This window comes from Panicum hallii, chromosome 2, assembly GCF_002211085.1.
Source record: "Panicum hallii strain FIL2 chromosome 2, PHallii_v3.1, whole genome shotgun sequence".
In the NCBI taxonomy this organism is placed as follows: Eukaryota; Viridiplantae; Streptophyta; class Magnoliopsida; order Poales; family Poaceae; genus Panicum; species Panicum hallii.
Genome location: NC_038043.1, coordinates 29,654,929 through 29,671,374, shown reverse-complemented (window position 1 = coordinate 29,671,374; position 16,446 = coordinate 29,654,929). Strand labels below are relative to the sequence as shown.

At 42.9% G+C, this 16,446-nt stretch overlaps 1 protein-coding gene and 1 long non-coding RNA gene across 3 annotated transcripts; one reads left to right on the top strand and one right to left on the bottom strand.

Annotated features, from left to right (window-relative positions):
* The first annotated feature begins 3,794 nt into the window (after nt 1–3,794).
* Nucleotides 3,795–10,377, top strand: LOC112880542 (CCR4-NOT transcription complex subunit 10). The gene is made up of 6 exons (XM_025945210.1): nt 3,795–4,238; nt 4,947–5,033; nt 6,482–6,658; nt 6,797–6,883; nt 6,957–7,028; nt 8,132–10,377. The coding sequence occupies exons 1-6, from the start codon at nt 4,056–4,058 to the stop codon at nt 9,998–10,000; spliced, it is 2,475 nt and encodes an 824-aa protein (XP_025800995.1). The 5' UTR covers nt 3,795–4,055; the 3' UTR covers nt 10,001–10,377.
* Nucleotides 10,378–13,444: 3,067 nt separating this feature from the next.
* LOC112882638 lies at nt 13,445–14,840 on the bottom strand. 2 transcript variants are annotated; one of them, XR_003226690.1, is made up of 2 exons: nt 14,494–14,840; nt 13,445–13,780 (listed from the first exon to the last, which is right to left on the bottom strand). It is a non-coding gene; the product is annotated as an uncharacterized LOC112882638 (long non-coding RNA). The 2 variants fall into 2 exon arrangements; XR_003226691.1 differs by having other exon boundaries at nt 14,540–14,840.
* Nucleotides 14,841–16,446: the final 1,606 nt, after the last annotated feature.

Sequence of the window (16,446 nt, the reverse complement as noted above, 5' to 3'; positions counted from 1 at the left end):
GAGTGCACGATGTCTCCATTGTCTAAATATGATGAACCTGAGTGAACTTACTTGATGGGTAAGCCGATAAGCACGAGCGCGAGTAATAGGACCAAATGGTGTTGTCGAAGTAGATACTGGTGTAGGTGTGGATGTATCGTTGGTGGTGATGTCCTCATCAGCAGGGTGCCGACGCAGTAGAACGGGGGAGGGCGGCGCTACATCCTAGCGGCGTTGGGCGAGCAGGAGGGGCGAAGAGATCAGGGATCGCGGGAAGGCTCGGGCTCGTGATTTATAAGAGCGATGTGCGCCAGGAGTCATGCAAAGCACGCCAAAATGGTGGCGCTGCTACAGCAGGACTAGGGTAGCAATGCAGGCTTTGCAAACTGCTAAGGCCGATCTGGACTGGGAGCTGTTGGCGGTTGGGTCAAGCTGAGATAGGTTCGTGTGGGCCGAACTAGCTTCGGTCACGGGCTAAACAGCAAAAACGGGTCACCGGTAAAAGGATAGAGGCGCGAGCTGTCGAGGAGGATAAACCAGACGAGTGGTATTGGGACAATAAGGAGAGCGGACCGAAAAGAGAAAAAGGGAGAGAAGGGTCGAGCGGGCTGCACCTTTTATTGAACGCAGACAGTTGGGCTTGCATGATATGCAAACCGAGTATAGCAATTCCAGCCACCCAGTTTCAGATGAAATCCAAAACAGGCACACGACAAGCACCTAGTTCAGCCTGCAGGTGGCGTACGAGAGTACAATGAGGTTGGGCATGTGTGGCCAGACAGGACTCGATCAACGAGTTCTAGCGCACACATACAGGAAAATGGGGACCGGCACGGTATGGCTGCCATGTGCAAGAAGAGAGAGAGAAGGAGGAGGATGGTGGTGGCTGAACTAGGTCGGATCAGATTTGGGTCGAGGTAGGTTCGGCTCATTAGCGAAGATGGTCCGTTTGAGAGCATGGAAGAGAGAGAGAGAGAGAGAGGTTTGCGGCTACGATGCTTGGTGCCAGAGCTGATGTTGACGACAAGAGAGTATTACCGGAAAATGCCGAAATCGAAGTACAACTTCGTTTCGAGCGAGATTTGACTGGGGGAGAAAGATTAGAGAATTGGGAGCTCGATGGGGCATCTTATGGTCTCAGATAGGATAGAGGAAAAATGACGGATACTGAAGAAACGAATTGGTCCGGCTACGACGAGATATTAGAAACTATACAGAGAAAGAAAGAAAGAAAGAAAGAAAGGGCAAACTGAAAGACTTCTAGATAACTCCAGCTCTGTAGAGGAAGGTGATCGGCGGTGAGTGTCGGTCAGTAGCTTTGACGAGCTATTAAGCTTCGGAAAGGAAGGGCAAAAGAAGCGAAAAGGCGAAAATAAGGGTGTTTGCTTCGATACCTCAAGGAGAAGCTTTTGATTTACTTTTTATCAACAAAACACGACAGATGATGAGATTATGGCAGTGGTCAAGCTCAAGCTTGCACGTGGAACGATTCTAGGATTTAAGGCGGAATAGACCCAAAACGAGTTGAATCCAGCTTGAAATGAAAAGAAAACGAATTCATTTTACAGAACATATTTTCAAGCTTAAAATAAATCTAGAAAAGTCCATATAAATCTTTTAAACCATGAAAAATATATCTAGAAGAATCCCAAAAATTCCGAGGAAAACTCGAGAGGTAATTTGGGATATGAGGAATCCAAATAAAATACTTGGAATTTGAGAAAAAGATTTTTAGAACTTTCAAATAAATGGATTTAGCTCTACGGAAAAAGAGAATAATTGCCAGAAAAATCTGAAAAATTATTGGAAAACCCTAAAGATTGATGAACACATTCTAAAAGACATTCGCATCCTAAAATTAAATATTTTAGGGTGTGACGGTGAGCAAGAAAAACATGAGGGTTTATACTAGTTCAGGCAGAATGTCCATACGTCCAGTTCGAGCCACTTGTGACTAGGTTTGCAGTAGGGGTTACAAACGGGCGAGAGAGGGAGGGGTTCCGAAGTCTCTGATGGAGTGTGCATGTGAGGATGTGTATCTGAACGTTCAGTCCCCTTGGCGGGGGGTTTTCCTTCTCCTTTTATAAGTCAAAGGGAAGGGAGTGAATACAAAGAGAGATCCCCGGAATCATGCCAATTTCTCCTCTTCTTTGCATGGGCCCTGCTGGCCCTGTAGATGATGACGGAGGCACTCCCATGCCGCGCCCTGGTGCGACGTGCAGCGTGCGCCCCAATGGAACAGGTGGTGCAGGTCTACCGGGCCGCAGGACGGGCGACGTACGCCCTGCCGAGATGGGTGGCGGGAGCCCCCCAGCACGGTGGACGGCCGGGGCTTGCCGTAGTAGGCTGTCCTTTCCGGAGGTTATATCACTGCACGTCCTTACCTACCCTTACTCCAGAGGTTCGTCCTCCGGCGTGGCCCATCACTTCGTGGGGTCCCTAGGGGCCACGCCTTTGGGGCGGACGTGCCTGAGCCCTCACCCTTGGGGTTGGGCGAGGCGGATGCACCTGACCCCTCATCGTTGGGGTCGGGCGAGGCGGACGCACCCGATCCCTTACTCTTGGGGTCGGGCGAGGTGGCCATGTCCTTCTCCAGTGCTTCGCGTTGGGTTGTCGGTGCCCCTTCTCCCGGTGGGCCATTCTGCGGCCATTTGACGGCCCAGCTGGCCCAAACCGCGTACTTTAAGGGAGCTAATCCATGATCAGCTTCCTAAGGAACGTTCTTTGGGGGATCCGTGATATTTGCCCCCGACAGCGCTCTTGCGGATCAGGACTTTGAGGCAGTTGATGAAGATGAAAATTATGTTCCTATTCCTGAAGCCTCCACCGATGATGGTGATGAAATAGCCCAAGATGGTGATGAAATAGTCCAAGAAGATATAAACATGAATAGACTTCGTGATGAAATAGCTAATGGGTTGTTTCGTAGACGATAAATATTGTTTTTGTGGGATTTTATTATTTGTTTCATTGCCGGACTGAACAATGTATATTTGTATTCATATTTGTGTGAATATTTATGTGAAAATTGTGTGAAATTTGAGTGCATTACGGCCTGCACAGTGGGCTGCATGCAGCAGCGCCGGGTGCATGCAGGCGCGGCATGCAGCGCGCGCGCATGCATGCATGCCGCTGCAGGCATGCAGGGCGCTGCAGGCAGAAGCCAGGCAGCGCGCGTATGGAGGGCATGGCGGACAGGGAAGAAAAAGAGGGGAGGAAAAAAACCCGAGGGTAGAAAGATATTTACTTGCTAAAATGAATTTTAATAAACCGCTACAACTAAACACCGCTATAGGCTTATTAAAAGCATCTATCCAAATAATCTCTTAGTTTGCTTGTGAATAAAGTAATGATAAGTAGACGTAACATTAATCAGGTAAAAGCAAAGTGTGTATTCATTGGTTTGTAAGATTACATGCATACCAATGTGGATGAACGACCTGTGTAATTGATTTTTCAATCTGTTGTCAGATTTGCGAGAGGGAAAAATACTATTCTTAAAGGATTTTTCATGACGTAGTGGTCATTTTGACTCAATTTACGAATAAAGAAGGCGACATGTGGAAAGTGGATAAATAGGTGGTGTGGAGTGCGAGTCCCAGTTTGCTATCGAAGGCAAGCCGCTCTCAATATGAAGCAAGAATTTTCTAATCCAACAAAATTAAATATAGCCCTAAAAGCAAGACTTTTTTCCAAATATTTTCATGTGGAGATCCAAACCAACTCTTCTCTGAACCTGCCCCATCCCTAATCACAATGATTTAGCTTTAGCTAGGTAACTGGCCCTTCTTCAGTGGCAAAATCGTGGAAACCGTCGAGTGAGGAAAGGAATGGCAAATTCGTAAAAGACCTGAAATCAGGAAAGGAAAGCTGCAGCCTCTTCTCTATCCATCGCCTTCCTCTTCTCTCCCTTCCCTCCCTCGTCGTCGCTTCCTCCAAACCCTAGCCCGCCTCCTCCCCACGCCCCCGAACCCCTGCCTCCCCGCCGCTCCGATTCCTGGCGGCGGCGCGCGATCCCGACTCTCCCATCGCGCCCCGCGCCTGCGCTTCAGCCCCTCCACGTCGAGATCCGGCGGATGGAGCCCCCGGCGGTGAAGGAGGCGCCGCCGCCGCCCCAGCCCGCGGCGGAGGAAGACGCGATGCTCTCCGCGACGGCGGCCATGGCGAAGGAAGCCGCCGTGGCGTTCCAGGGCCGCCGCTACGCAGACTGCGCCGAGGTGCTCGCGGAGCTCCTGAAGAAGAAAGAGGGTGATCCCAAGGTGCGCGATTCGTCCCTTCTCTCTTGTTACTACTCTCTGTCTGTGGGTGAGTGAGGAGGGTTAGGAGCTCTCGGGGTCTAGCTTCTGTGGTGAATCTTCTAGTACGGCGAATCTGTGCGTTGGGGTTGTTTCAATTGCTAACTGGTTGTAGTTACCATTCATAGCTGTGCTGTGTGCTCTGGTCTGGGGATGGGTACTGTAAGGTTTGCTTATGTATTAGTAGCTGTGTGGGTTCGCCATGTGTGCGGCTGTTTGCTGCGCGTGATGCTTGCAACTGTTGCTTGAGCCGTATTTGCGAATGCCTCCACCCATTCTTGATGTTACCGGTTTGACTCAACGTCCGTATTAGTCTGTATGTTTCTGTTTTGTGAGTGTGTTGTCCGTTGGCGTGTACCAATGCCAGTTGGCATGCTATTGGACATATATTTTCCCTCACAGGTGTATCGTGATATTTTTAGTGATCCTTGAAGCTTATGCCAGGGCCTCATTAATATGGTTGCCTTAGGCTTTAAATTAGAATCACAATTTTGCCTGTGAACAGGGAAGCTGTTCATTTGGAATGGTGGATGATATAGTCATGCATTGTCTTTGTATAGGAAAATTGCCAACTTGAATCGATGGTGTTTATTCTTTCACTTTGGGAGAAGAAATGGTTGTTCAATCAAATTTGTTTTTCTTGCATCTAATGTCACAAATTTGCAATTCCAGGTCCATCATAATATGGCCATCACAAAATCTTTCTTGGATGGTTGTCCTGATCCAGAGAGGTTGCTTAAAATTCTAGGTGACGTTAAGGTTAGTGAATCTGCCCTGCGCACTGTACATCATTTGTTGACATGTTGATTATGCAGTAAAGTAACAGAAATGGATTATTTTTTATGAGTAAATAACTTTTTAATCCAAATGAAGATATTTTTCCCATGGATAATTTTGTTTTCATGTGTGGCTAGCGACAAAATCCTTTCATCTATAGATAGTGGATTCTGTTGTTTATCCTTGTATTATGTTTCGTACAGCTGTATGTTTCTTTAAGTGTAGAATCGGATTGGATGCTGTGACCAAATAGAAAAACTTTTCCGGTACTTAAAGTTCTGCTGTGATGTGCATGTGTACACGAAACAGGTCTGTTCTATAGGACTAAAGGATACACCCCACATTCTGAGAATTGTGATAATCTCAGCATATTTACATGTAAAGGAGCTTAAGAATTCAAATTATGAAAATGTTTTGCTATAAGAAATTGTTCAAGAGTTAATGTGACTACAAGCATTAAGATCATCTTTCGGGTTTACCCGGCATATTGTTAGATCTGGATGTGAAATAATATAATCCAACAAACACCTTCATTGTTGTTTTTGTGTATGTGAGTTATATTCATGAATATTCTGCTTTTGTTGCACCAAACAAACAACTACATATTCTGAGCAGTGTGTCCTTTATGGTTAAATTAATGTTTTGCTTTAGCACGTTGAGGAGATTTCTGTTTGTCGGCCTAACACTTGAATCTTTTTAACGTGTGGTGCTTCTGAATTTCCTAGCTACAGCTGGCTTATTTTTCTCTAGTATAACCTACTTTTCTATATTGGAGCTGCTATGACCTTGATAGCAGCTGGCTGTGTTCAAAATAGTGTATTGCAATAATATATGTATAAGTAGCAGTTAACATGAGACTCTTTTAAACAGCTAGTGGCATTGCAGCCCCCAAATAGTTCCACGATTCTATTAACTGCGCGTCTTTATTTTTTTGAAGATCCAATTCATGGTAGGTGTTGCAGTGTCCTAAACCAGTATTTCGGTAATTGGTGAGACATATTGTTTGATATTTTGTATGATGTATATCGAAACATATCAGTGTTGACAACTATCCTCCTAGTGTAATCATGGAATTGGCATCTATATTTGTGAATACTGTGTCATTTTGTAGTGCACTACATCTGTGCAATACTTATCGCTTTTAATCACTTTATAATTCATAATTATTGGGCATGTTGCCTTAGTGTACTTTTCCATGAATCCTACCACATCTAACTATGATCATTTGCCATACTTTGTACATGTCATATTAGTATAGAGTATTTTGGCCCTATTTTATTCAAACTATGTTTTTCTTGTCTTGTGTGCTTTGGTTAAAAGTGATAGGTTTTACAATTGTAGGGAGCATTATGTTACAAGTTTGGTGTATATTTTTTTTTTCTTAGTTGGGGTAATTTTGTTCTTAATATTCCACCACGACATTTATTCAGAAAAGATGTGAGGAGCTTGTATGTGCATCTAGAGAACAAGCTGATTCTGCCAATGGGGTAGGAAGCAATGCTGCTTCAGGATCAAAAGGGAGTGGCATAGTGCTACCATATTCTGCTGCACATAATTCGTCAGCCTATGGGGATGAGTTCGACACAACCATAATAACATTCAACACGGTACGTCTTGTTCTATGGCTGTAACTATGTGATTGTTTTTCTGGTCCATAAGATCAATATCAAATAAACTACAATTTTATATAATATAAGCACAAAATATGCTGTAATTTGCTGATCATAGACTTGATGAATTTGCAGGCTGTCATCCTTTATCATCTTCATGACTATGAATCTGCTCTGACTATTTTGGACCCATTGTACCGAAATATTGAACCAATTGATGAGGTACTATTAGTGATTCAGTAGCTTAATCATAAGGGAAAATTGTGTCAACGCTAATTATTTTTTACTCTCACAGACAACTGCTCTTCATGTATGCTTTCTATTACTGGACATTACATTAGCTTTGCAAGATGCAACAAAGGCTGCGGTAAGTTTCTTTCTTGGTATAGTCTGCTGTTGTCACCTAAAACCATAGAATCTAGCAAACTTTTTTTCGCAAACGTTATTAATTTCCTTGCTGCCTTAGGAGTATTCCTGCTAATTTGAGGCACCTGAAATGTGTGCCACATGTGGGGCATTCACCGCTGGACACAAATGACATTTTTAACAATAAAGTTGATCTTATTATTGATTCTTTGTAAGCTATTTGTATTTGACATGTTGGGTTTTGCTTATTTGCTCTGATATGCTTTCTTGTGCCATATCCTGCTATGGCATTTTTGTGCTGTTTCTGTCATTTTCCTTATTATGATGACTGTTAATGTGGGAGAGGGATCTGTCGTGTAGCATTTGTTGAGCATGCAGTCATCTGTCAATTTTGGTTTATGGGTGATTATGATGCTCCTACAGTTTGATTTGTTTTAGAACTTTGAACTTTTGAGGTTTATACTGTCACTTTTCACTCCGGTTGTATATGCCATTTTTTTACAGTCCCTTCAGTCACATGTAAGAGACGGACGCTGACATGGTGTTCGAAACACAACCTTGACTACTACTCTTTTTTGTAATATGCATATAAAATATAGCAAAAGTTAAGTCCAATGAACTATTTTTTATATAAATCTAATAGTTCAAACATCCAAACTCGACACAGAAACATAATTTTAGCAGAAATTTGAAATGTGAGGTCATGAAACCCAAATCTTTACTTATGTGACTGGAGGAGTATGTTGGATTTTATGTACTTTGTTCCCATATGATTCCTGGTATCGTATCCTTCTATGACATTTTTGCTGTCACTGTGCATTCCCTGTTATGGGATGATTGTTAGTGAGAGAGTTTTGGAGTGTGCCATTTGTTAGATTTGGTTTGCTCTGTGTCGATTATCAATTTGTCATACTCCTATGGTTTTCTCTGTGTTAGAACTTTGAGCTTTTAACATTATTACTATCAGATGTAGTGATCTTAACCTGTATAGTCGGCCATTGCATTTGTTTGGCCTTGTTTCTTTCTGGATATGGAGCATTGACTTTCGCCTAGAGGAGACTTTATTCATCTTACTTAACTTTATGACTTCTTGTTGGCTTACAGGATGTAATACAGTACTTGGAAAGATCATTTGGAGTAGCTAACACAACGAACCAGAATGAAAATGCTAGCATGGCTCAGCAGCAATCAGCTCAACCTAAGCCTCCTGCGAAAAGTAACACGCCTCCAGATTCCGATTCAAATGCTTATGGTGGTGGATGTGAGAACCTTTCATCAGGAGGTTTCCCAGATGAATCAATAGAATTTGAATCTTTGTACTCTACTTTTGATGGACATCAGAATCTGGGCAGGCCTATCTTGAATGATTTCTCAAGGGCATCTGCTGATCTTGCTGCTACTGCTGCTGATTTGAAAGTTAGGCTGCAGATTTACAAGGTCCGACTTTTACTGCTCACAAGGAACCTTAAGGTTGCAAAGCGAGAACTGAAAGTACTGATGAACATGGCACGTGGTAGGGATTCATCTACTGAGCTTCTCTTGAAATCTCAGCTGGAGTATGCCCGGGGGAACTATCGGAAGGCTGTGAAGCTATTAAGCACAACGAATAATCGGACTGAACCAGTAATGCTAGCTATGTTCTACAACAACCTTGGATGTATACTCCACCAACAAAGATCTAATCATACCTCTATATGGTGCTTTACCAAAGCACTGAAATACAGCTTATCTCTTCATTCAGAGAACCCACTGAAGCTGTCTGCATTATCACAAAACAAGTCTTGTCTTATTTCGTACAACTGTGGTATCCAACATTTGATGTGTGGGAAGCCTCTGTCAGCAGCTTGCTGTTTTCGTGAGGCCATGCCGCTCTTCTACAAACGACCCCTTTTCTGGCTCCGCTTTTCTGAGTGTAGTCTGCTAGCTCTGGAAAAGGGTCTCCTGTGTGCAGTTGGTGCATCTTCATGCAATGATGAGATTGAAGTCAATGTTGTAGGGTCAGGACAATGGCGGCAGTTGATTGTCAACCCTGTGAACTTGAGAAGTAATTCAGATTCTGCAGGTGTGACTTCAGATGAACACAACAATTTGGTATCACTTAGATTCGCTAGACAGTGTCTACTCAATGCCCAGCTATTATTGGATGCTTCTGAGCAGGAAAATCTGGTCACTCCATCCGATACAGAGGATTGCAACCAAGGAGCATTACAAGGACATAAAAGCTCAGGTCAGAAGAGCACTGTAAGTACAGATTCTAAAACACTTTCAGGCCCAACCCTGGCTAATGTAAATGGAGAACAAAAGGGAACAAGCTTGAATGCCACCTTGCAGAGCTCTCTTGCTCTGTATGATGAGATCTGTAGAAAAGAGAACCTCAAAATCAGACAGGCCATCCTGGGGAGCTTGGCATTTGTTGAATTGTGTCTTGAGAATCACTTGAAAGCTTTGTCTTATGCGAAGTCACTACAGCAGCTGACTGATTGCTCAAGGATGTATGTATTCCTCAGCCATGTATATGCAGCTGAAGCTCTGTGTGCTCTGAAAAGACCAAAGGACGCTGCTGAGCAGCTATCAGTTTATATCAAAGATGGCAATGATATTGAGCTGCCGTACAATGTGGAGAACTGTGAGAAGGCCCTAGTTGAGAAAGACAGTGATGGTGAAGACACGGTTGCTCCTACTGTGACTAAACTGACCTCAGAAGAATCTCAGCGCTCGGAGAGCCTCAAGCCCGAGGAAGCTCGAGGCGTTCTGTATATTGACCTTGGCATGACCGCTGCAATGCAGGGAGAATTTGAGCAGGCTGACTATATGGTGAACCGCGGCCTTGCCATGCTACCCAACAACCCTAGGGCAGTGCTAGCATCAGTTTACATGGACCTTCTGCAGGGGAAGTCCCAAGAGGCTGTTGCAAAGTTGAGACAGTGTAGGAATGTGAGATTTAGACCGAGTAGTGTAGCTGCCAGCAGCTGAGCTTAGAGAGGCATCCCTTTTCATGGTTTCTGTAGTTTACAATTACCATTACAATCTTTTTGGACCCTGACCCCAATGTGGACGATGATCAAAGATGGTAATGCTCCTCCTGTGTACCATACATAAGTGAACTGTAGCTCTCCTTTTAGCTTCCTCCCAGATTCAGGGGTGTAATGTGTTGGTACTATATCGTTTTAATTCGCCACTGTTTGGACTGAAGAGTGGCCAAGTGATCAAAATAGTTTCCTATATCCGTTTATTCAGAAATCAATCTGGAGAACAATGTGCGAAAGCTCTGCGATCTGATACATGCGTGTTTTTTGGGTGCATGCACCATGTTAAGATGAATCAACACTTGGTGCTGATGTTCATTTGAACTTGGAAGCGACTCAGTACCGGTTGTAACTTGATTTGTGTCTGTTTGTTTTATAGAACTGTTATTTTTTGTTGGGTTTTGCATACTGCTTTTATAATAACTTGACTAAAGAATGACGAACACTTTTACCACTAGCCTGCATTTGCAATCATTACTTGACTAAGAAATATTACCTCCAGTCAAAAATAGTTGGCGCTGGTTGCCTTTTATGGTCTTAGGTGTACAATTTTTTATCGCTATCTTTCTATTAGAATATGGTTATAACATCTAACAAATATCTGAGATCAAAAAGGCTTTTAAAGACAAATCTGTAAATATGTTTTCAAATTAAACATTTGAGAAGCTATTGAATGGAAAGTTCTAGAAATTTGACTAGATTTTTGTTAAAACATAAAGTACTTGACTGAAGGTAGAGAGTTTTATTTAAAAAAGAAAAAACGAGCTTTGAAGAACTGAAAATCGTTAACGAAACATTGATCCAATCCAGTTGACAATCGTGATCCTTTTTATTACCAGTTCCGCCCTAATATCAACAATGATCCACGTTTTTGGATAAAGGGTGAGGTCGAAGGTATGATCGAACACACAAGGGAACTCATAGGACATCGTTGTGTAGCGAATTCCCATCATTGACCTGATACGTAGGTAACAATAGCTATGCCATATTGACATGTAGTTTTTTTCGAAACAAATTACACAGCACGTCGCCTATCATCGAAAAAATAGCACCGATTAAATTCTATAATAAATCTAGCAAAATGCAATCATTCATGCCAACTCGAGAACTCGAACTCAGGTGAGCAGGATCCACTGTAAGAAACCTTACACTACCAGATTTGAGAGGGAAAAATGGAAAATAGGTTTGTCCTAAATAAAACTACTCAAATTCTGACTAAGTTTTCACATATATAATACCAAATCTAATACACTATTAAAATATATTTTATGATGGATTTAATAAAACTAATTGGATATTATAAATATTAATTGGTGGTTTTTTTCTATAAGTTTAATCAAAGTTAGAGGAGTTTGACTTAGAACAAATCCAGCGCGTAAACTGTAGTTTAGAACAGAGGATATATCAAACATTTGGGTAAAACAAATAATTTTATGGGAGAATTTAGTTTGGTTTAGAAAATAACTCTTCTTCAACATGCGTCTGTCAAACTATCCTGCAGTAAACATTAAGCATTTAAGCATATGAGATACTGCAAATCATCGTTAGTTGGCCGTATATAGCTAAAACTTTGCGTAACATCGTATTTAGTGGACATAAATAAATCAACCCACCAAACACGGCTAACAAGAGAGGGAACTTATAAAGCTCCCTTGTCCTACATGGACTTAAAATCTTCTATAGAATCCAAAGAAAATAAATGAGAAAAAAAAGATTTCTCCTCTAAAGAAATTGTATTCATTTTGGTAAAAACATGAGCTCGTTGCAGTTGAGAAGATGACTTGGGAAATGAACTAAAAATTGCAGATAACATCTCTTGGATTCGAATCCTAGTGCAAATTACAAACTTCATTTACATAAAAAATTGCAGCGAGCTATTGAAATGGCTCAACCAAAATGCACTACAAAAAACTGTTATGTTCCATGTTATCTTGCACAAACAGGAAGAAGACCACGTGCATGACTGTAGCAGGCACGGCTCAACTTTGGAGACAAGATTTCTTCGTTTGTACTCCCTCCGATTTTCCCTGGAATTTCTTCAGAAGATCCATCTTGCTTTAAAATTTATTCTGATTAGATCTGAGATTAAAATTAATTTGTTTTCTCAAGTGGTCACAACTTTTCTTATCATTGTGAGGAAGTTTGAGATTAACTTTTTTTTTGTGTGTTTCACTAGCATCTAACCTGGCGAAATGGCTCAATTTGTGTGGTTAGAAGTAACAACCGCATGGTGAGCAAAACACCATGCATGCAAAGAGTGTATGTGTTAAAATCTGATACCCCTCATGCGGAGCAGTTCTGAATCTTGAATGCATATTGCAAGTACGAACGAGTTTGCACCGTATCAAGAACGATGTAGATGAATATTGTAGAAAATCCTAGATGATGGTGTTGAAGCAATCATGATAAGAGAATATAATTTTAGCGAAGCCGACACAAATTCTTGAAGCAAGCATAATTAAAAAAGAGTGATTGTCACTCCCTTGCAACGCTACTTGATCCTAAAGGACCCTCTGATTTTTTCGCTACATAAGAATGAGCAAAATCCCTATATGCCATTGAAAATTTAGCGCATCCATTCTATGCCACTGATCCCTTCCATGCCATTACCTTTACTTTTTTGAGTTTTGCTCCGGCCCAGCGCATGCACTCGATTTACAGGACGGCACCACCATGGCTCAAGATAAGCTATGAGGAAGATCAAGTAGATAAGATAAATGTGTTTTCTAATTGCTGCATTTTTTATCAAAAAGATATAGATGGGGTTCTCTATATCTCAATTTCCTTCTTGGCAAATAGCTATAAAGCTAGTACACTTCTCCTCGATCAAATGTATTGATGTAAAACTCTGTATTTTCTGGGATCAATCTTCTTTGTTCAAATGATTTGCGTATGTGTGTTTGCCAGAACTGAATAATTTCATTAAATATGCCTGCAGTTTCAGAAATTATCTATGCGAAGATGTAGGACTAGATGCCAGGTTGCTCAAATTGAATATCCAGGGCAGTTCTCTGAGAGAGATGTTGCTGCTGATCACAATGTATATTGCTCTGCAACATGCAAATTGATGTGGTGTGTACGGAAAATAGGCTAGCTTTTCTTTGCTCAAAATCTGATTCGAGAGAACGTGCTTCTTCTTGGATATTGCATCGATTCTTTTTTTTTCTGTTTCTATCAGATTTGAACATTACTTTTGTCTCCATGCAAGTGAATTAACACTGCGTGTTGATCGAAGCAGCAAAGCCGGCCATGACGCTAATATTGCTTTGAGCTGCTAGTTTCCCTCTTTACATATTACAAAAAGGGATCTTGGTCTGTACTGGAAGAGGTCTTTAAGCGAAGTGCACAGATCCAGTTTAAGAATTTGAATATGTTTTACACAAACAGACCAAACACAATGGAATTGACATGTCCAAATCAGAAAACAGTGCATACTGTAGTTTACATGGTTACAAAACCAGTGGAATTGTAATGTTACAATTTACAACTGAGTAATTTTGGAACAGTCCGCACCAAATTGGGTACACAACCAAGCAGTCGTCTCTCAAATATCAGGTACCGTTTGCAGGCATAACTCTGCCAATCTACCATCACCTAACAAACATGATAATATCTCCAACCTTGTGTTCCGTGTGCTCCATCAATGGAGTGCTCCTTGTATTAATCTGTAGAACAGGAGAACCGATGTTGTTCAGTGTGCTCCATCAGTGGAGCACTCCTCATCAATCTGCAAACAGCATTGGAATGTATCATGCTAGATCTGCAAATATGTAAGATTGTAGATTTCCATGAAAGCAAGTATAATGTTCCTATATAAGTTCTAATAAAGATCTTAGATGTAGAGATTCAGATGCACTCAGCTGATGTACCTGAAAATAAAAAAAGGAGATAATATTGCTGCAAGAAGTCATGCTTCACCTTGAGCACAGATTACAGATGACAGAAAATTGTGGACAGATGAAAAATATAAATCAATTTGATCACCATGTACAGATCAACTACTGGCCTTTTCTCTTGAAACATAATTGAATGCACAAGGCTGAGAGGAACATAATCAGATTATAGCAAACCTCTAAATTATGCGCTGGCTGCATCCACAACCACATCTCGCCCATCACAAAGCACTAGATGGTGCATAGGTCATAACAGATAGTCAAATCCTCTATACAGCCCCATATCCCACCAGCCTATAAGACTTTCAAGCAACATTTATTCCACCTTTTTATCTGAGTGACAAGGATATCCCTGAACCATAAATCTCTGGCTTATCTAAAACATTCCAATGCACAAAACATTAAACACAGTAAACTAGTGTGATAACATAAATAGTAAGCTAACTTATGTCAAATATTGAAATTTTTTACCGAATTATATATGGATGATGCCACTTTTATGTATTGATTATACTTAATTGTATATGGAAAAATCTTCGCGGCATACCCTGTGGTACAATCCTAGATCCCCCACTGGACGGGGAACGGGTTACCTTTGCCGGCCTTGTTCTTCTCAGGGTTCTCTCCCAGACCATGGACTCTGCCTGCACTCGTCCACACGAAAATGCGCCTCCGCTGCCGACAAAAACGGATCAGGGAAGAGACAGGGCGCGGTGGCATCGTTGGCCGCGATCCAGGGTGCGTTCAAACTGGCGGATCAAGGCAGAGAGCCAGAGACCAAACCGCGAGGCACGGGACGGCTAGATGGCATGGAGAGCCGCCGCCGGCGGTGGCGGCCCCGCCGTTCGTCTGTTCGGCACGACCGCACGAGTGAAAGAGTAAATGTGAAACGAAGTGCATCTAATCAATGCGAGGATAGACCCAAACCAATATGGGTATGGGCCAGGCTCCATTGGATACGGGGTAGGACCGGCCCAAACATAATCTGCAACAAAATTAATTAAAGTAATTATCTGCTCGCTTTAAGATTCGTGTAATTTTTTGGAAGGGACCACCAGAGCAAAAACTCATACTTTTTTATCCACAAACATACATGACGCTGTTAAAATTGGTCTATCTCCTCCGGTTATGGCGATTTTACCCCTACCTTAATCGCAATCTCCAACCTCGTTTCACGTTCTTCCCAAAATTGTCTGCTTGATCCCAATCCTATCATCCATCCTTGACAGCACCGGCCCTCGTCGATCCCGCCCCGGCGATCGCGACCCTAGAGGTGAGTGCACATGCAACCACGACCCCAAGGCGCGAGCACCCCTGCGGCCCCGTGCGGCTACTCCTCAGGTGAGGCGCGAGCGCACCTGCAGCCCCCGTGCGGCGGCCCCTTAAGCGGGCGCCGGCGGCTGCGCCGGCGCCGGCGACCTCTACCCCTGCTCCGGGAACCCATGGCTTTCCTAAACACCGACGACGTGGACGAGTTCGACCAAACGCGTTCACAAGGGCCGGCGGAGGCGCCACTGCAACAGGAGAGCCGTGGCGGCGGGGCTCTAGGTACTCTCGCCCCCACCGAGCTTGCCGAGCCGCCTAGCTCCGCCGCTGATATTCTTTCCTGCTCCAATTTTCTCCTACCTTGTTTCTGTACAGAGGAAAGCCACTTCGTCAATCTCCAGCGTCCGGCCACCACAGCTTGATTGGCTCGACGGTGTGAACATACCCTCCTCTACCAGCCCCAACCCACGCTTTTCCCTTTCCGTATTACCAGTGAGCTCCTCACGAGCTTCCAGGACCTCAACAATGACCGTCCAGGGCCGACCACCTTCCACACCCTCAACTATGCTCAGATCGAAGTCACCAAAATGGAACCCCTCGCCCTCCTCTCTCTCTCTTGCCCGTGCCCTCGGATTCAAGAACGCGGCCGGAGCTGCTGCCGGCTTGTGCTCAAATAGCCCAGCCATGGCGGATGAGGGTGAGAGGAGCACGACCACCTGCGCACTTCTCTGTTACCCGTGTCTCTCTCCCTTCCTGTTATCTCCCAGGCCTAAAACAGAAAGGATAGTAAGAACTCTTTTTTTATAAGGGTAATTTTGTCTTTTCACTTTCAGTTAACAGCCAAATGATAATGACAGTAATAGCATGCGTTGAATTTCTAATGATACTGAAGGGGTGATCTAAATTTTGATGGCATAAAAGGGATGAGATAAATTTTCAAAGCATAGAGGAAATTTTCTCCATAAAAATCTAGTGCTATAGAACAGTCTAGATTATTCCTCATAAGCGCTTCTAGTTATCCATTACAAATCTTGGATAAGATCTTGTGTTGGCTCTTGGATTGCTTGCTTTTAGCTTGCTTGATCCCTAGCGCCTCCACCCCATTGCATATATATAGAGACCCCATACATACAACTAGAAGTTATATAGTTGGTAGGATTCAACACTCAATTCTAATAGACAGAAGTCCTAATAGCACACCTTACTAAGTCATAATTCATGTAGGATTTGAGTC

Excerpts from the sequence above, each read along its gene's own strand:
- LOC112880542 (XM_025945210.1), top strand. The coding sequence starts at position 4,056 with ATGGAGCCCCCGGCGGTGAAGGAGGCGCCGCCGCCGCCCCAGCCCGCG. Across the intron at positions 5,034-6,481 it reads AAATTCTAGGTGACGTTAAG|AAAAGATGTGAGGAGCTTGT; the intron begins GTTAGTGAATCT and ends ACATTTATTCAG. Across the intron at positions 6,659-6,796 it reads CCATAATAACATTCAACACG|GCTGTCATCCTTTATCATCT; the intron begins GTACGTCTTGTT and ends ATGAATTTGCAG.